The sequence below is a fragment of the Manis javanica genome, chromosome X (genome assembly GCF_040802235.1).
Source record: "Manis javanica isolate MJ-LG chromosome X, MJ_LKY, whole genome shotgun sequence".
In the NCBI taxonomy this organism is placed as follows: Eukaryota; Metazoa; Chordata; class Mammalia; order Pholidota; family Manidae; genus Manis; species Manis javanica.
Genome location: NC_133174.1, coordinates 20,637,886 through 20,658,600, shown reverse-complemented (window position 1 = coordinate 20,658,600; position 20,715 = coordinate 20,637,886). Strand labels below are relative to the sequence as shown.

Genomic DNA, 20,715 nt, shown 5'->3' with positions numbered 1-20,715 from the left:
AATTTGAGGGCAATAAGAGTATTTGTACTGTTACCTGAAGCCAAAATTTTCCTCTGGGGCAAACATGGAGACAAGCAGCAGTGAAAGAATGCTGACTTTTTCTTTTCCTATCAAGGATAGTGCATCTGTCATAGAACCACTTTCCACCTCCTGGAAGGACTCCTGGGTGTTTGGAATTCTGTCTGTGTAGATATTTGCTTACACAGTGATTTCCATGATCTTTTCTCATCTACTACTTATGCACAAGGCTTTGTTTTTGGCTAACAAGGTAAACTCACTCATTGGTGTATGTGGTAAATGGCCAATCTCAAATAATTTAGCCCGACCCTCTACTCCAAAGATCAGGGTAGTTCCCAAAGCCTCCTCTCTAACTTGAGAGTTGTATCCCAAGAACCAGTAGATTGTGCCAAATCAGACTCTAGTCACCAACAGATTTGAAAACACTTTGAGAATGTAGTGGAGGCACCCAGGGGGGATGAGGAGGTGTCTGAACTTCCCCATCAGAAGTGAGCAATGACACATAAGGCAGTTGCTTTCAGAGACGTCTACAGTGAGGGATGGGATTTGTGGGCATCAGAATGCTCTAAGCCATGGGGTAGCAGGTATGGGCTGTGTCTTCCATGGGGAGCAGGTGTAGCCTCCAGAGGAGGACGCAGACAAGGGCTGGCCCCAGGTCTGGTTTCAGTTGGGATGTGAGGGCACACTGAGGTGGCCCAGGGGAAGGGAGCTGTCATTTGGGGGAGTGCTGGGGCTGGACACACGTGCTGGGACCAGGGCAAAGTCAGCTCCCAAGGAACTGTGGGCGAGGGGCAGCAGGATCCCGAGTACATGAAGCCCACAGACAATCCCCAAATGGTTTATTCTCATGTTTACCTTCCTTCTGTAGGCCTGCTTTAGCACTTTGGCCCCAGGATTTTCCTTCTTAGCACCTGGCAGACACCATGAAATAATGAGAAGAGAAATGAATTATAATAGACACAAGGTCAACCTCAAGCTGGGCAGAGTGGCATAGTGTAGGGTCTAGAGAATGAGACCAGGACTAGTCTCAGACCTTTCACTAGCTGTGTGAACTCAGCACATTCCCAAACTCTGAGTCTTAGATTCTTCATCAGTGAAGGGGTATGACAAGCCCTGCCTTGTAGGACTGTTGGAATGTATATCATGTTTGTAAAGCACCTGGCACAGTGACTGGTGTGCATGGAAACTTGAAAGAATGGCAATGATTACTCTTTTTTGACCCCTGAAAATGCCAACCTCCTGCTGAGATTTTTGGGTTTTGTTTTGTTTTGTTGTTTTAATCCAGGAGATGTCTGAGACTATGAGGTGCTGTAGGGCACTGAACACCAAGTCCACCAAAAATTCTGCTCAGCAAGAAAAATACCTTAGTAAAACATCCCCCATAGAGGACATACTACTTAATTTGGATGTTAGGGAACCTTCCCCATCTGGATGCAACTCCAAACTCCTAAAATGTTTGTCAAGATCCAATTCCTTCCCTCTCTCCTAGCTGCCCTTTGATCCAAATCACCTATATTTTCATTTATTAACCTCAACCAACATTGAGCCCTTCCTTAGAGATGGCCAAATTTTATTCAGGATAACCCAGTTAAAGTGCCCTTTTAATGGAGTGGGCTCTGTTTTTCCCAGTTCAGGGCAAAGAGTGAGAGCACAGTGGCTTCTTGGCATCCCATCTCAAGGAAGTATTACCCTTATTTTCAGAAAGTCCCTGGTGATGATGTGAATAAAACTCCTAGTTTGTGCACTGTGGAAGGAAGCACAGGGTTCCTTCCATCCCTGGTCCAGGAGGAGATTCTCTCTGGTTTATCCACGATCCTGAAGTAACTGCTAAAAGCACGTCTCGATTGGAGGCTTAGTTTCTTAACTTTGAGACAACCCCCACCCCAAGACATGGCCCTTGCTCACCACTCTCACACCCTCACTGACCTTCCAAAAGGCAGATGCTCCATTAATGTCTAAAGAATAATTTTTAAAAGTGTCAGTGAGCAATTTATTATGATTTAATTTCTCTTACATTCTAGAATAAATGAAGCAAGTTCAGGCAAAAAATTTTTATTTTTCAGCCCAAGATTAAACAAGGAATAAGGGAAACCAGGAGTTGATCATCTTTTTACTTTTTTCTCTATTTTTTGATCCCAACTATTTTAGTACTGATTTCTTTCACATTTCTTAGGAAATGCCTATTTCAATGTTATGTTTTCTTGTTCCATATCACTAAATAAGATGGAAGGTTACCCAATTTGTTTTATAAACTAGCAAGACTGTTACTCTTAAACTTCATAAACAGCATTAAATATGTAACCTATATCATTTATGTATTCAGATTCTGAAGCTAAACTTTTAAAAAAATATTTGAAAACTTTCAACAACAAAAGATGAATCTACAAGTTACTCATGTAGAACATATGATATGCACTGTGTTTCCTCCAGCACCACCTAAGTACCCCCGCTACTTCAAACAGAAAGTGAGGAAAGTGCTTTCATTACATGTGGGGGAAGCTGCCAGAATTAACCATGGAACACACACTGGCCTGGCCACCAGTATGAAGCATGGCTGCAAATCTGGCCCGGACTCCTTCCACTTCATCTTGCAAAGCCTCTTCATACCAGGATGGGAAGGCACTGGGAACCGTATTGTGCATCTTGGCCAAGAACTCGAGGACTTTCATTTTACTGGTTTCGGCATGGGATCTCGGGCCCCACAGGAACTTGTAGCGTGGAGGGTCACTGTTGGGCACCTGCTGGTACTCCAGGTAGCTCTCCTGCACCAAATCTTGAGTGACGAGCTTCTGGACATCTCCATGGATGAAGTGCTTCCTTCCAGCATACATCCCCATCACATTAAGCACTTCCCAGATATCCTCTTCGGTGGCACAGTTGCCCTTTATGAAGATCACACAGAGGATGGTCATCAGGAGGCCGGTCTTGGGCATGATCTCCTCACCCCTCAGCCTCTCATCAGAGGTGTGCTGCAACTTCCTGCCAAGGGCATAGCAGTGCCTGGTAGGGTCGACTTCCTTCACATCAGTGCCAAAGGCCAGCACCATTAGCTCGGAGGCTTTCCGGAGGGATCCCATGGAAGTGCTCCTTGTCCTTTTTGATGACATGCTTCATCACATCTTCCTTCATTACGGTCTCCCTCTTGTGATACTTTCGCAGCAGGAATTGCACCAGCAGAATTGCCTTCTCATCTAGAGGGGTTCTGAGGTGATCGTCAGTGCTGGGTGGTGCCCAGGAGGTACTTGGTCTTTCCTTATCTTGGTTCTTGGCGCCTTTATCAGATCTTGTGCATGAAACCCCTCAGAAGTAGTGGTAGTGGATGGGGCTCTCTGTGACCCCTGGGAGGTGCTACTTTTCCCAACAACAGAGGCACTCTGGGAATTATCACCAAAAGGAGGAGAGAGGGAGAAATGGGGCTCTTCCTTCTCTGCTGCAGTGGCCTCAGCAGCCTGGAGGCACTGAGCCTCACTCTGGGCCTGGCGGCGTTTCTCACGCAAGAGTTTACTCTTCTGACCCCGAGGCATGATGACAGTGCTCAGAGACAGCAGGCAGGGGTGTGGGCTGGAGGGCAGACAGTGAGGGCACCTGGAGGAGGAAGAAGGAGACTGCATGCACCTTCAGTGGGGAGAACCCACCTTGGCTTTAACCTTGCAGAGGAAATTATTATGTGCCTTGGGCTGCAGCCTGCCAAACTCTTGTCTCAAGTGAGCTGGAGCTGAGAACAGGGTTGGCAGGTCTAGACTCTTTGGAGTCCCCTCTGTTCTCAGGTGGAGAATCCTCTCAGTTTACATTTCGAATCATCCTGTCAGCTGTTGGCAGGACCCGAGGCACCTCCTCTCTGCAGCTCTGAAGCTAAACTGTCTTAACTATCTCTCTGAGACCCCAAAGGAGGAAATGAGGGAGAGCCTTTAGTTGAATACACTTGCTGGAGCCTTCCAGAGCTGACAACAGCAGTCTTTGGTGCCGTCCTGATACTACCGCAGTTTTGGGGCTCTGGCTCTGAGGACCTCCTTCACATTTCTTCAGTAAATTAGTAGAAATCAGTACCGGAAACATGACAGGAAAACTTCCAAACAATACAAAATTAAACACTATGCTTCTATATCATATGTAAACCCAACAGTGTTTCTCAATGAACATTTTATATATATGTGTGTGTGTATGTGTGTGTGTGTGTGTGTGTGTGTGTAATTAAAAGAGGAAAATTAAACATTTTAAAATCAGTGGAAGCTAGGGAAATACACATCACAAAATGTTTATATTTTTTAAATATATCTCAAATCAATTATCAAAGCTTCCCTCCCAGGAAATTAGAAAAGGAGGCAGGTGTTAGGAAAGATAAACCACTGTATGAACATAAACTTGACAACACATAGAGAAATGACCCTTTCTCTCCTTGAAAACCACAAACTGCCTAAACTCATCCAAGTTAAAATAGCCTGAATAATACTATAAATATTAAAGAAATGGAATTCATAGTTGAAAACCTTGTTAGAAAAATAATTCTCCCAAGGGGGTCATTGTATGGTGATGGATGGTAACTAGATTTTTTAAGGTAATCATGGTGTAGTGTCTACCCATGTCAAGTTATAATGTTTCACACCTATCATTTTGTTTGAAGTACAAATTTGAGCTGACCATACCAAAGTTGGTATACTGTGGAAATGTTTTGATACATAAAAACTTAAGAATAGAAAAAAAATTCTCTCAATTAAAATGGTTTTGCTGACACATTCTACCAGGTAGTTAAAGAAGAAATAACATCACTTATGATCTCTTCCAGAAAATAGAAAAGGCAGGGATACTTCTCAACTCATTAATGAGGCCAATATTACTTTTATACTAAAGCAAGGCAAAGATAGTATAATAAAAGAAAACTATGGAAAAATACCAATATTAAACAAAAATCTGCAACGAAGTATTAGCAAACTTAGTCCATTAGACTTTGTGGTGGAAAACTGAATGCTTTCTCATTAAGACTGGGTATAAAGCAAATAATGTCCACTTTCATCACTCCTATTTGACATAGGTTTGAAGTCCTAGCCAGTGTTAATAACACAGGAAAAAGAAACAAAGGACATGCTAATTGGAAATAGTGCAATAAAAAAGTCTCTGTGTAGATGACTGGTTGTCAAAAAAAAATTCCCAAGGAATTTAGGGAAAAAAAGAAACCCATTTTGTATATCAAGACTCTGATAGGTTAAAAGTAAAAAGTTGAAAGATATTAGGACAGTGAAACTTTTTTGTTTGATACTATAATGGTGGATATATGACATTACACATCTGTCAAAATCTATAGGGTTCATACAACACAGAGGATGAATTCTAATGTATACTATGGATTTTAGTTAATAAAAGTATATTAATATTAGTTCATCAATTATAACATGCTAATGAAAAATGTCGGTAATAGGGGAAACTATGCATGTCAGGGTTGGGGTATATGAGAACTAGTACTTTGGGCTTAATATTTCTGTAAACCTAAAACTGCTCTAAAAAATAGCAATTAATTTTTTTAAAGCAAATAAAGTTGATAAGTCTTTAGCCAGGGTAACCAAGAAATAAAAGAGAAGATATAAACCACCAATATCAGAATTGAAAGAGTGACCACTACTATTGATTCAGACATTAAAGGATAAAGATGGAATACTATGAACAACTCTATGTCTGCAAATTTGGTAACAGGTGACATGGATCAATTCCTTGGGAGATACAAACTACCTAAACTCATTTAAATTGAAATAAATAATCTGAATAGTCTTACATCTATTAATGTAATTAACAGTTTAAAACCTTCCAAACAAAGACCCCACCTAGTTTCATTGGTGAAGTCTGTCAAACTTTTAAGGGTGAAACAAATATCTGCAATCTTTTTCAGAAAATTGAAGAACAGAGAAGCATTCCCAGTTCTTTTCTTGAGGCCAGCATCACCCTAAGCCCAAAGCCAGATAAATACATTACTGGAAAAAGAAACCACAAATATCTCTCAAGTATATAGACAAGAAAAAAAAATCCCTAACAAAGTAATAGCAAAGAGAGTCCAGCATATGTAAAAAGAATAATACATCATTATCAAGTGGAGCTCATTTCCAGAATTCAAGCCTAATTCAACATTTGTAAATCAATTAGTGTATTCCATCATATAATGGACTGAATAAGAAAATTAATGAGATCATATTAATAGATGTAGAAAAAGAAGAAAATTGTAATACCATTTATTATAAAAACTTTAAAAATTTGGATTAGAAGGGAGCTTCCTTAACCTGATAAAGGATATATAAGAAAATCTATAGCTAACATACTTAATGATGAGAGTGTGAATACTTTCCCTCTAAGATTAGAGATGAAACAAGGATGTCCTGTCATTACTCTTATTCAGTATCATAATGGAAGTCCTATCTAGTGCAAGATAAACAATAACAAGCCATACAGATAGAAAAAGGATAAATAAAAATTATATTTTTTTGCATAGGAAGTGGTTGTCTATGTAGAAAACCTCAAAAAATCTATAAGAAAACCTCTTGGAACTAATAAACAAGTATAATTAATTGTTTTGCTATATATAAGCAGTAAACAACTAGAATTAGAAATTTAAAAAGGCAAAAACATTTACAAGTGCATAAAAAATGTAATACGTAGATATACATCTAACAAAATACATAGATCCATTTGTGGAAAACTACAAAACATTTATCAAAGAGCATGTAAATATATTCCCTGTTTTGAATTGGTAGACTCACTATTATAAATGTCAGTGATTTCTAACTTGATCTACAGATAATTCAATCCCAATAAAAATCCCAGCAACTTTTTTATAGCAATCAACAAATGGAGTCTAACATCTATATGGAGTTGTCCTAGAGCAGCCAGCACAATGTCGAAAAACTAAACCACATTTGAAGAGTCACATTACTGTATTTCAAGACTTAAAGTTATAGTAGTCAAGAAAGCATAGTATTGGTGAAAGAATAAACAAATAGGTCATTAGAACATAGAACTGAAAGTGCAGAAATAGACACACGCACAAATACAGTCAAGTAACTTATGACAAAGGAGCAAAGACAAGTAAGTGAAAAAAGAGTAATTTTTTCACCACATAGTGCTAGAAAATTTGGGTGTCTGTATGGGGAAAAAATGAACTTGGACAGATACCTCATACCTTATGCAAAAATTAATTCAAAATGTATTATAGATCTAAATGTAAAATGCAAAACTTCTAGAAGACAAAATAAGAGAAAATCTGTGACTTTGGGTGTTGTGATGAATTTTAGATACAAAACCAAACACCCAATCTATAGAAGAAAAAAATGGATAAATTGGACTTGATTCAAATGAAAAAGTTTTGCTCTGTTAAGGGAATGGAAAAACAAGCCACAAACTGAGAGAAAATATTTGCAAATAACATATCTGATAAATGACTTGTATCTGAATGTACGAAGAACTCTTAAAACTCAACAACAATGAAACAAGCAAGCAGTAGTAGTTTGAATGGTGTCTCTAAAAAGATATATCCATTTGCTAACCCCTGGAACCTGTGAATATGAACTTATTTGGAAAAAGCCTTTGCAAATGTAATTAAAGTAAGGATTTCAAGATGTGAAGATCCTGGATTTAGGGCATGCCTGCTATTCAAGAAGGAAGACAGAGGGAGAATTGAGACAAAGACCTGCAGAAGGGAAGGCCATGTAAAGACAGGGGTGGAAGCAGAGATTGGAGCAAGGCATTTACAAGGGTAGGAACACCAAGAATTGCTGAGTAGCTACCAAGAAGGTAGGAGAAAAGCATGGAATGGGTTCTCTCTCAGAGCCTCCGAAAGGAACCAACCCTTCTAAGAACCGCTAGGTTTCAGACTTCTGACCTCCATTACTGTGAAAGGTAAATTTCTTTTGTTTATTACAGTTATTCTAGGGAAATAATACACAACCCTATGTTTAAAGTGAGCAAAAGATCTAAACAGATATTTCTTAAAAGAAATATACAGATGGCAAAGAGGCATAGGAAAGGATGCACAACGTAATTAGGCATTAAGGAAATGCTAGTTAAAACAATTAGTTACCGTTACACACCTATTAAAAAAGCTAAAATACCAATTACTAGTGAGGATGCAACTGAATCTCTCATACACTGATGCTGAAAATGTAAAACAGTGCAGCCATATTGGAAAGTTTGGCAGTTTCTTACCAAGTTAAACATAATCTTATCACATGATCTAGAAATTATGCTCCTACATATTTATCCAACTCATTTGAAAGCTTATGTCAACACAAGTAACTGCCCGTAAATACTTACAGCAGCATTATTCACCATCACTGAAAACTAAGCTGTCTTTAATAAGTGAGTGAATAAATAATCTGTGATACATGCATACTTCAGAATACTATTCAGCAATAAAAAGTAATAAACTATCAATTCATGAGATAACATAGATGACTCTTAAATGCATGTTACTAAGTAAAAGAAGCCAGTGACAAAATGCCACATACTATTTGATTCCATTTGTATGTCATTCTGGAAAAGACAGACCTATAGAGACAAAAGACAGATCAGTAGTTTCTAGGGTTTTTTTTTTTTTGTCTTTTGGTGGGAGTAGTGTTTGAGAATGTGAAGCCCAGGGGATTTTTTTTAGGATGCTGGAACTGTCTTTTAATTGTAGATATGGGACATTATGCATTTTTTTTCAAATCCCAGAGAACATTACAGCAGAAAGAGTGAAGCTTAATATATGCAAATAAAAAATAAATTCAGAGATTTAGGCATCCCAGGATGGAAAGCAGAGCGTGACCATAAAGTCTAGCTGTATTACAAATACATGAAATAACATCAAAGGAAAGGATGGGGAAAAAGAGGTACTCACCTAAGTAACTTTGGAAATGAATGGATACTATAAGATTAAAGAAAAATGGAACTATATACAGATACTCTAATTGGTAAAGATTTTTCTCAGTAGGGTATGGGCTAATAATCTGAAATCAATATACATGTATACTAGGACCAAATACTTAAGCACATGGATGGTAGATAGTTGGAGCCAATTTTACCGTAAAGGTAAGCAAAAGGGGAAAGCTAGAATGAATCATGTGATACTAGATTAGAATTGGAGACATCAGTATGACTCGTGTTTAGCTTAATATAGGTACAGATGCACAAATATAGGAATAATTATAGATGCTTGTGCATTCATGGGTTAGGACACAGGCATTTTCCAAGCTCCGTCTTCTGAGAGGGCTTAGAAACAACAAGACCCCAGTAGCAATGGAGCAATTTGAGCAGGAAAATAAATAACCTAATATTGGATTATAACCTATGGTATAAAATAAATATCTATAAGTTTATACTGCTATAAATAAATGACTGAATAAATACATAAATCAGGGAGAATAGGCAAACCCTATGTAGAGAATAATTCCAAATCAATAATTATATAGCTACTCCACCCTGAAGGAGGTGGAGCATAACTCCTCATCCCTTAACTATAGGCTGAACATAGTAACTTCTTTCCTTTGTATGGAAAGGAGGGGGAAAGAGTAATTTGACATAAACTACCTTAGGTAGGTAACCAAGGTGATATCATCAGTTGACAAGTCATGTTGATAGTATGTGCCTTTGATACAATGTGATGAAAATGGCACTTCACTTTTAAGGCTTTCCTTCCAAGAACTCATAGTGCCAGTCTAATCATGAGAAAAACATCAAACACATCCCAGCTGAGGGACATTCTGTGAACTACCTGACCAAAGTCCCCCTGCCTTAAACAGTCAAGGTCATCAAAAATAAGGAAAGTCTGAGAAAGTGTCATAATCTAGAAGAGCCTAGGAAAAATGATGACTGAGTGCAAAGTGGTGTCATGGATGGAATCCTGGTCCGAAGAAAAGACATTAGGGACAAGATGACCGAAATCTGGATGAAATGTGGACTTTAGTTAATAATACTGTATTGATACTGGTTCATGAGTTGTGACAAATGTATCATATTAATATAGGATACTAACAGTAGTGGAGAGTGAGTGCTGGGTATAAGGGAACCCTCTGTACTAACTTTGTAACTTTTCTGTAAATATAAACTTTAAAATATATGAGTTTATTTAAAAATAGTTTATTTTAAGTAAACATAAATACTGCAAGTTATGATAACCAGTGTCCACCGATGTCCAGTTCTCCCATTCAGCCACCCCTGCCTGTGGCCTCCTAGGACTGACAGGATGGCAGGGCTCTGTGGAGACCCCTCTGTCTAGTGTGTGTGGTTCCTTTAGACGTCACTCAGGGTCCTCTTTACTTCTGTTAGCACATGGCTCCCTCCCTCTGCTGGCCTGAGGCCAGTACCCTGGTTCCATACTCTCGGTGCCCAGAGTCCCAACAGGGGGCATTCAGAAGGTGATCCTGAATCAGGTGATCCTTGCCCTAGCCTAGCTGGGGTGGGTGGTCCTCTCAAACATCAGTCTGGGTCTTTCGTTTATCTCCTGGCAGGGCCTGGACTCCTCTTGTATCTGCTGACCTGATGCCCCCACACTCATACTTAGTCTTAACTACTCTGCGATACCAAGGGTGGAAGGAAAAGGAAGCTCCCTGAGACCCCTGCATAGGACCTCCCAGAGCTGACAGCATAGGTGGGGCTCTGTATTAGAGGAGGAAATAGCCTCAGTCCTCATTCAGGTTTCTAAACTTGACTCAGAGGGCACTAGGACTCCCTCCCCTGCTGAACTGAGTCAGCCAGCCTTAGACCAAATTCCCCACCTCTACACTAACATACCGCCTGAGACTCAAGAGGGTGCAGTGAAGGGATGCCTGCACTGAACAGCCACGCCCAACACTCCCAAGCTGACACCAGGTGTAGACTCTGTGCAGGGCCGTCTGTTCTGGGGTGGGCAGTTCCTCCAGACTTGCCTCCTGCCCTTCATCTTTACTTCTTTTAGGGTCTGAGATCCTCCTCTCTGGAGCCTGAGGTTGACACTCTGGTCCAATGACATTACCTTTCATGGAAAGGTAGTAAAATTTACTACAGATCATGTGAAATGTTGAGAATAGCTGATACAGAATTTTTTAATATTTTTAATTCAATCAAGCCAGAGTTATTACAATAATAAAGAGCTTTAGACACCGCATATCACCATTGACTCCAGTCAGTTTAAGAAGGAACCACACCATCTGCAATGTTTCTGTCCACCCATTCTGTAAAATGCTTATACACCTGGGACCAGCCCTCTACCCTAGGGAGTATCTGGTGGTAGCACATACCACCAAACAGAGCCACAGGACATTTGTACTATGGCTGCAAAGAACTCAGGAACTGAGAGAGGCATTCTAAGGTGACGATAGCATTTAGATCCTGTTTTAATGATCTAGCTCAAATTTAAATGCTGGAAGGACCTGTACACAGGAGAAGAAATAGCCTTCTCCATCAGGCATTAAGACAGCTCTCGGCCCTGGTACACTGGCAAGGATGCACAGAACCACCAGAGTAGTTAAGAGAAGTAGGTTGCTCAGAATTCATTAATATTATCACTGGGTGATGCAGGGGAGCCAGCTATACTCTGCCTGACAGGGGGCAAGGAGGGTTCTAAGGGAGGGAAGGATATCAGACATGCCTCTGGTCCTTTAATCCAATAGATCTGCCCACTCAGATTTCTCTGCAGCTTCAGGCTGGTAATGATTCATAGATTCCCCAAGTCTTTGCATGGGGGTTGTCCAGGACCCCCTGAGATTCCACACCTTTCCTTCTTCTGGTCTCTTTTCCACTATATGCTAAATTCTAAATTCAGAACCCTGATTGCCAGCCTGCCCTGGGCTATCTGGATTTGGAGTTAGATGTGGTCTTTCTCAAGGACTCCAGAAATTTCTTTACCCACCAGGCCTCCTGGTGCTCTTCACCAGCTGAGGGTATCCTGTCTAGACTATTCCCTGAGACCTAGTCATTCTGACCAAATCCTTGCTTCTTAAAGTAGATGGAAAAAAATCTTATTGGCATAGAGATTTAAAACACAATATAGATATATGATCCCAATACTTTAGATATCTTGCCAAACTCTTGCTATGTATGGATGAGGAATTAATGAGGAATTAAATTTTGAATAACATATTTAGAAAACATGGAAATACAAAATAAAATATTAGTGAGATTATATTTTCACAGGAATGATTGATCAGTCTTTAAAACATCAAAATGCCTATATGTAAGTTTAGGATATTCATATCATTAATATGTAAGAATATAAATTGGCACAGCATTATCGAAACAGGTTATCAATAATTTCATACAAATTTATAATCATCACATTATTTCTGCTTTAACCCGATGATCACTTCTGTGTCTTTCAGAAAACATCCATGTATGCCCAGTAATTTATGTTTAATGATATTGATATCAGTTCTATTAGTTGTAGCAACCAATGGAAAACAACCTGTGTGTCCATCAGGAGAACTGTTGAATTAATTGTGACACATAGACGTTAGAGATGTTAGGAGTAGTTAAAAGACAAGGGTCTATATGTGCCCTCATGGAAAGACCCTGCATTCATTTCATTAAATATAAGAGCAAGAGACAAAACAATATAATCTTTACCCATGTATGTTTTAAAAAAAACCCTCACATTGTATTTTTCTAGTATACCCATGTAAGGAAAAACCCAGAATATATTTTAGCATATATAATATTTTAAAGTTGTGGTTACTTCTGAGGACTGAAATCTGGAGGAGAAGTAAGGAACAGGACTTATGCTATATCTCTATTTTTAGAATTTTTTAACATCAAGAATATATGGAGTATTTATTTTGTGGTTAGTATATTCGAGTAAGACTAATAACAGAAATAGTAGCTCTGTGTTGTTCAGATAAAGTAAACTGCTAGTAGATGTAATAGAAGAAGCCTGAAATCTGAATAACTTAATACTACAGAAGTTCACTTTTTATGCACATAAAATATGACATGGATAGTTGGGGTCTCTGCTGTCAAGTGACCCAGATATCCAGGCTGCTTCTATCATGTGACTCCACATCTCAACACAGGCTCTGCATGTTTACTGCTGAATTGAGCAGATAGGGTGGAGGTATCATACTGATTCCCAGATGTCTCGGTCTGGAAATCACATTGTTGCTGTTCATATTTCAGTGGCAAGGGTAGTCACAAAACACTTTCTAATACAACTGAACTGAACAATATAGTATTCCCCTTCATGGTCAGGAAGGAGAGCAAGGCATGATGGATATGAGCCTCCCCATAAAAGTTACAGGGTAGGTAATCAGTAAAGTACAGAACACAATTTGGATGACAAAAGCCCTCTTCATTGTGGGAGAAGTTTCTGGGAAGGCCAAAATTGTCTTGCAAGACTCCAAATTTTTCTAGTGCCTACTTTGTGACAGGCGTTTTCAAATACACAATCAACCCAGTTTCTTAAAGGACACTATAAGTCTCAGCAGGAAGGGCTCACCCTTCTTCACTCTGTAGCACTTTTCTGTACTGACCTTTCCAATAACCTCTACAATCTCAATACACTGAGAATCTTCTTTTGCTGTATGGTCAAATCACAGCTTGTGAGTCTGTGCTACCCACCACCTGATGAACATGCCTGACCATCTGTGCAGGTGTCCTTAGGCACACTGAAGAACCAGAATTTCCCTCTGGGGCAGAAACAGGACTTAGGAGAATGGTGGCCAGTTTGTTTTTCTGTTCTTATCAAAGCTGGCATGTCTGCCATGGAGACATTCTCTACATTGGTGGTAGGCTGAATAATTGCTCCAGGTGAAGATACACACACCCTGTGTCTGAAGCCTGTAAATGTGTGATGGTACATGGCCAAAAGCACTTAGCAGATGCAGCAAGGTTGTGAAACTGACTTTTAAGTAAAGATATTATACTCAATTATCTGGGTGGGCCCAATCTAACAATGTAAGGTGTTAGGTGCAGAGAAGTGTCTCTGGCTGGGGGCAAAAGAGATTCAGCAAAGGGGGGAGTTAGAGAGATGCCAAGCATGAGCAGGATTCAGCGTTTAATGGCTGATTCAAAATGCATGGGCCCAGATGTAAGGACTGACAGAGGCCTGGAGAAACTATGTCAGCTGCAGCTCACAGCAAGGAGAGAGGGCCTCAGTATTACTACTGGAAAAAACTGGATTCTGCCAACAGCCTGAATGCTGCGGAAAGAAGAATCTTCCCAGAAGTCTTGCTGAGAAGCCTGCCAGCTGAAAGTTTGACTTGGGCTTGTGAAACCCAGAATGGAGAAATAAGCAGAAGCAACTTGGGTTTCTCACCCAATGACAAGTGCAATAATAAATGTGTGTTGTTGTAAACTGCTGAATTTGTGGTCATTTGTTATGGCAGCTATAGAATACTAACACAGCCTCCTGGAAGGTCTATTGGTTTATTAGAATCCAACCTCGGCAGATGGCTGCTACACAGTAATTTCCTCGGTCCTTCCTCATCTACCACTGAGGAGGGAGGCTTTAGTTCTTGGCTGCTTAGTTAAGCTCACTCATCAGTGTATGGCTTCAGTGGCCAATCTCACATAAACCACCAGATTAAATTCTCTTTTCTTTCTAACTTGATGTGCTTTCTAAAACCTCCTCTCTAACTTCAGGGTTCTCTTTCCAGAACCCGTAGATCCTGTGCCAAATCAGACTCTGCTCACAAACCAATTTGAAAAACTGAGCGTGTGGTGGAAGCAGCCAGAGCAGATGAGCAGATGTCTAAACATCACTGTCAAGGTAAACAACCATGTGCACGGGGCTGTCATTATCAGAGGGGTCCCATGCTGAGGGTGGGACAGACAGAGGATGTCGGCAGGGGCTGGGAATGCTGTAAGTCAGGGGAAAGGCTGGTGCTTCTGGGCTTCCTGTTCCACTGGGAGCAGAGTGCAACCTTATGACCGGGAAGCTGGGCAGCAGGTCAGGATCCAGATTTGCGCATGAGGGCACACTGGGGAAGACCCAGGGGAAGAGTGAGGTGATTGGGAAAGTGCTGTGTCTGGTCTCATGTACCAGCACTGGGCAGGCAGATCAGCTCTAAAAGAACCCTGTGGAAAGGGGCAGGTGCACCTTAGGCAAATACAGCCCACAGACAGTTCCCAGGTAGTGGTGAGTGAATTCTCATTTCACTGTATTAATACACATGCATTTAGTACAGTGGCTGCAGGTGACTTCTTTTTATTTCCTGGGAGTAGTGAAAAGAGAAATGAATTTAAAGACAGAAGGTCAGCCTCACTGACCTGGGAGGAGTGGGGCAGTGCGGGCTTTAGAGGAGTCAGACCAGGTCTCCAGTTCCAGCTCTGTCACTTAGAAGCCAAGTGAGCTTGGAAAAATTGCAAAGTTCTGTGAGCCTCTGATTCTTTATCTGTGAAATGGGTTTCATAAGGAGTCCTCTTGGCTCACATATATCTTGCAATTAGGAATGTTGGAATGGAGCTAACTACAACAACATAGGGCACAGTGTTGGGCTTGTATTTGGTTTTGATAAAATTCATTATTACTATTATTTTTACTCTAAAATCTACCAAACTCCCCTCTGGCAATCTTTTTCAATCCAGGAAATGTCACAGAATTCATAGCTCCCTAGATATGGCACAGTAAATCAGCCAACATGTTGTTTAGAAAGTTAAACTATGTTACTTGCTGTATAACTTTTTTGAGGATATAACTTTTTTTGTCAGTGTGGGGGAATCTTCCCCAGTTTGATGCAACTCAGAACTCCTGAACTTTGTGTCAAAGTCTAGTTCCATGCCTCTACTACATCTGCCTTTCTATCCCAAACACTTGTATTTGCCATTATTTCACCTCCATCACAAATCTAATACTAGCTCAGTTTGCCAAATTATATTGTAGATAACTTAACTCAAATGCCCATTTAATGGACACGCGATGTCTCTCCAAGCCGAGGGCAGTTATTGCCAGCACAGTGGCTCTTGAGCATCCCCGCTCCTGTGAGTATCACACTTATTTCTCAGGCACTCCCTTGTCATGGTGTGTACATGTCACCTATTTTGTGGACTGTGTTCTCCTACACTGGGACAAGAGCACAGGCCCCCTTCCATTCCTGCCCCAGGTGGAGATTTCTCTACTTCATCCATGATCTTAAAGTAAGTGTTAAATGCAGTTTTCCATTCCAGGCTATAGCCTCTCAATCTGAGATATACCATCTAAATGTCTAGCTGCTGTTCACCACTCAAACTCATCTGACACACCATGCAGCTTAACTGAAATGACCTCACACTGAAGGACTTGCAATTTCCCAAGGTCTCAAACCCCCTTGCCACAGGGCATTTGCATGTGACTGCTCAGACCTAAAACCCCCAAGTCCTCACATCTTTTGACTTGTCCTTTTGGTCATAGGGAGTATCTCAGGATGTGTTCCTTACATCACAGCTGCTCCGAGACTTTAAAATTCTATGAGTAGGGACAATTCCTATGCATCTTAGCATTCCCAGTACTAACACGGAGCTTCACAAAGAGTATATGCACAATTACTGTTGGAGAAAAAAATGGGCCACAGAGAAAGAGGCCTAATTAATTACAGTATAATTCCTCTAACATTCTCAAATAAGCTAAATATATACAGGTGTGTATATAAGATATATATGTAATGTTACAACAGAACAGACACTTAAAAGTAATAAATGAAACCAAGAATTTACCATATTTTATTTCTTCATTTTTTCATCCCTACTGTCACACTGCTGAATTTTTTCACACTTCTAAGGAAAAGCCTCATCTGCTGCCATGTTATCTTGTTCCAAATCACTAAATAAGGTAGCATTTTTCCAATTTTATGAAATAATGAAACTCTTAAATCTCATTCAGAGCAATACATTTTTGAGAAATATCACTCGTAAAGTTGGATTATGAAGCTACTTAAACTTTCTATTAAAAGGAACAATATTCTTGAAAACTACCTAACTTACCACATAGAACAGAGACACAAATACGGTATACGCTGTGTTGTCGCCAGCCCCACCTGACTTTCTACTATTTAAAACATGGACTTCTCTTTGTAACAGCAAAGTGAAGACTCTGCCTCAGATGTTATGAGGGGTGGGCAGAGCTGCTGGCATGGCCCTGGAGCACATGCTGGCGACGGCCCTGGCGCGTGCCCTGGCCCTGGCAGGAGTGCCAGCCCTGGCAGTGGCTCTGCCTCGGGCCCTCTCTTTGTCATCTCACAAAGCCTCTTCATAATGCTGTGGGAAGGCAGTGGGGGTGCTACCCTTGATCTTGGCCAGTAACTCTAGGGCTTTCCTCTTGCTGGTTTTGGCGCGGGCTTTCAGGCCCCCACAGGAACTCATAGGTCAGGGTATCGCTGTTGGGCATCTGGCGGTACTCCAAGTGCTTTTGCTTCACCCAGTCTTTGGTGATGAGCTTCTTTGGCTCCCCATAAATGAAGTGCTTTCTCCCCTCATATAGCCCCATCATATTCAATATTTGCCAGACTTGCTCCTCAGCAGCACAGCTGCCCTTCATGAAGATCACACCCAGCATAGTCATCAATGTGCCAGTCTTGGGAACCCCTCTGTCATTACTCAGCTCTGCGCTGGGACTTAGATCCACTTTATTCACGAGGACACAGGTGCTCCTGTTGGGATCCACTTCTTTCATGTCGAGGCCAAAGACCAGCAGCAGGTGCGCAGAAGCTCTCTTGAGGATCTCACAGAAGTGATTCTCATGCATTTGGATCACATGTCTCAGCATATCTTCTTTGGTAATGGGCTCTTTCATTTCATACTTGTACAGCAGGTAGTACACCAACATAGTGACCTTCTGGTCTAGAGGGCCTCTGTGGAAGGGCTCAGTGGCAGGCTGGACCTGGGAGGACCTTGGCCTTTCCTCCTCTTGGTTGTTAGCACCTTCATTTGATCTTATGGATGACACAGCTGCAGCAGCAGTGGCAGTGGGGGTGGCTCTCTGAGGACCTTGGGGATGGCTGTGTAACCCAGCAGGTGGCCAGCTCGTGACAGGAGGAGAATAGGAGGGGCAGAACTCTTCTCCCACTGCTGCAGTGGCCTGAGCACCTGCCAGATCCTCAGGCTCTTCTTCGGCCTGGTGGTGTTTATCACAGGCATAGAGTTTACTCTTCTGACCCCATGGCATGATGACTTTTGACCATGGCAGCGGGTAAGTGGACAGGTGACTCAGAGACCTAAAAGAGAGAGGAGGAGTTGGCCTCCTTAAACAGGGAGATACAGCCTCGGCTCCATCAAGGGCCGCCTCCGCAGGTTTCTTGGTGGGCGCAGCTCTAGGAAGCCCCAAGGCCCCTATTCTCTGATTTGCCTCTGCCCTGAGGGCCCTTTGGCAATAACTGAGTTGTGCCTTAGCTCCTGTCTACCAGATCTGCCTGGGGCTCCCTGGGAGCTTAGAGCAATAGCTCTGTTCTGAGTTAGGGAGTACTTAATTTCACATTAAAGGTCATCACTTCACTTTTGGCAGGACCTGGGGTCCCTGTGCTCTATTGTTCTGATGCCGAACCCTCATGTCAAAGCCCTCATCACTTCCACTGAGTAGAACTTCATCTTATCACGCCTGCCTGGAGATGCACAAGGAAGAAAGGGCAGGCAGAGCTCTGGGGGGCCCTCTCTATCCTGGGGTACTTAGGGGTCTCAGTCCTCAGTGCACTCACTTTCACTTCCGGTAGGGCCTGGGACTCCTCCCTTTGCTGATATAAGACCTTTTCCCTCAGAGCAAGGCCCTCAAATCCTTGAAAGCCTTGAGGAGGAAATTAGGGAGGCCTCAGTCTAGCATATCTGCCCCAGGTACCCTCAGTGCTAATGGCATGGATGGAACTTTGTAACCTTCACTGTTCTAAGGCGGGTGGTCCCCTCAGACCTTGCTCAGGGTCCTCACATTGACTGCCTTCAGAAAAGCTTGCATTCCCTCCTTTTAATGACATGAGACTGCCTTCTCAGGCTACACTTCATCTTCCTGAGACTGCCCAAGGACAATGTGAGGGGTGCCCCAGAATCACACCCTTACCTGGGGCCTCCCAGTGCTGTTAGCAGGCGTGGGACTTTGTGACTCACCCTTTGTTGGGAGGGGGTATCTCCGCGAGACCTTACTCAGTGTCCTCAAGGGCAGGGGCTGGGAGCTCCTCCCACTGCTGACTTGGTGCAGTCTGCCTCCCACTCACTTCCCCTGAGACTCCTGGGAAGAAGTCAGGGAGCCTTACTTACATCAATCCAACCTAACCCGTGGCCTCTCAGACCGAAATATGGGTAGGGCACTGTGAGGCCCCCTTATGTTCTGGGGTGGGTAGTTCCATCAGACCTTGTTCGGGTTCTCGTCTTTCCTCCTGTTAGGGCCTGGGACCCGTCCCTCCTTTGGTCGGAAGCTCATATCCTAGTGGATGCCCTCACCCGCCTCACTCCCCTCTGGGGAAATTTAGAAGGTTGGAGGTTGCTAAGTCAGATAATTCCTGTCTGGGTTCCATCAGGGCTGATAGCAGAGGCAGAGGCAGACTCTGGAGTGGCTGCTCCCTTCACACCTGACTCAGGGTGCTTATCTTAATCCCAGGCATGGCCTAGAGCTCCTTCCAACCTGACCTGCTGCCATCTGTTCACATCAAAACTGTTTCATTCCTCAGACACCAGAGGCTGAAGTCTGGGTGTGTCACATCTTTAATTCCCACCTGGAACTTCCCAAGACAGACAGCAGGGGTGGGGTGCTGTGAAGGCCCCCTTTGTTCTGGGGTGGGTGTTTACTTCAGATCTCAGTTACAGTCCTTGCCCTTATTCCCATCAGTGCCCGGGACTGTCCCTCTGCTGGTCTGAAGCTCACACCCTGGTCCGAAGCACTCACCCCCACCCACCATAGGGAACTTGGAAGGTTCTCAAAGATTGCTACATCGCACAATTCCTGCTTGGGTTCTATTAAGGCTGATAACAGGAGGTGACTCTCTGGGAGCCTCTCTACTCTGGCATGAGCAGTAGCCTCACACCTGACTCAGGGTCCTTACGTTAATTTCAGGCAGAGCCCAGAGCTCCTCCCTCAGTGTACATGACACCACTCCCCTCAGACCAATGCCTTCACTTCCCTGAGATCCCAAAGCAGATATGACAGTGCACCACTTCTAGCCAGCTTTGCCTGCGGTCTCCCAGGGCTGACAGAGGCCTGGGGTTCTGGAGGGTCGATTTTGTTCTGGGGTTAAGGGATTCCTTTGGAACTCATGTAGGGCTTTTTCTGTTTTGTGTTTTGTTTTTGTTCTTAACCCAGGCTGGTTCTGTGTATCTAAGTGGTCTTAAACCAAGGCCCTCCCCATGTTGCTCTCCAGTTGCCAAAGGGTAAAGTAAAGGGGCTTTTCCAAGCCTCACTTACCAGGTCTCCCAGAGCTGACACAGGAGCAGGCCACTGTGCCTCCATCTGTTCTGAGGTGATTAGTTCCTTCAGGATTCAGACAGAGTGCTCACCTCCACTTCTGTTAGTGCCTGGGAACACACTCTCTGTGGTCCTGGAGCCAACACCCAGGTCCAAATGCCCTCCAATTCCTGAGTCCCTAGAGGGGAAATTAGAGGACAGTACTTCAGGCAATCCTTGCACAGAGCCTGCGGGGCTGAAAGCAGGGGTGAGGCTCTGTGGGGTCTACGCTCTCCTGGGGTGGGGTTCTCCTCAAATGCAATCAAGGACCTCAGCTAAACTCCAGGTAGAGACAGGAACTCATAGCTCTGCTTACCTGATGCTGCACACCTCAGATCAAAGTGTTCACTTCCCAGAGACACCAGAGATAGAATTCAGAG

General features: G+C 42.5%; 2 protein-coding genes and 1 long non-coding RNA gene across 3 annotated transcripts in view; 1 reads left to right on the top strand and 2 right to left on the bottom strand.

The window, feature by feature from the left end:
• Nucleotides 1-20,715, top strand: part of LOC140847328 (uncharacterized) — a 219,620-nt gene that overhangs the window by 149,240 nt on the left and 49,665 nt on the right. Inside the window, exon 4 of the long non-coding RNA XR_012127305.1 lies at nucleotides 14,598-14,710. This is a non-coding gene — a long non-coding RNA (uncharacterized lncRNA). The remainder of the gene's footprint in view (nucleotides 1-14,597; nucleotides 14,711-20,715) is intronic.
• LOC108403854 (melanoma-associated antigen B10-like) lies at nucleotides 2,502-3,542 on the bottom strand. Its single transcript, XM_017671210.3, is given in 3 exon segments — nucleotides 2,502-3,086; nucleotides 3,088-3,290; nucleotides 3,392-3,542. Coding segments are annotated over 3 exon segments (939 nt in total).
• On the bottom strand, nucleotides 17,014-18,079 carry LOC108403852 (melanoma-associated antigen B10-like). Its single transcript, XM_017671208.2, is given in 2 exon segments — nucleotides 17,014-17,256; nucleotides 17,258-18,079. Coding segments are annotated over 2 exon segments (1,065 nt in total).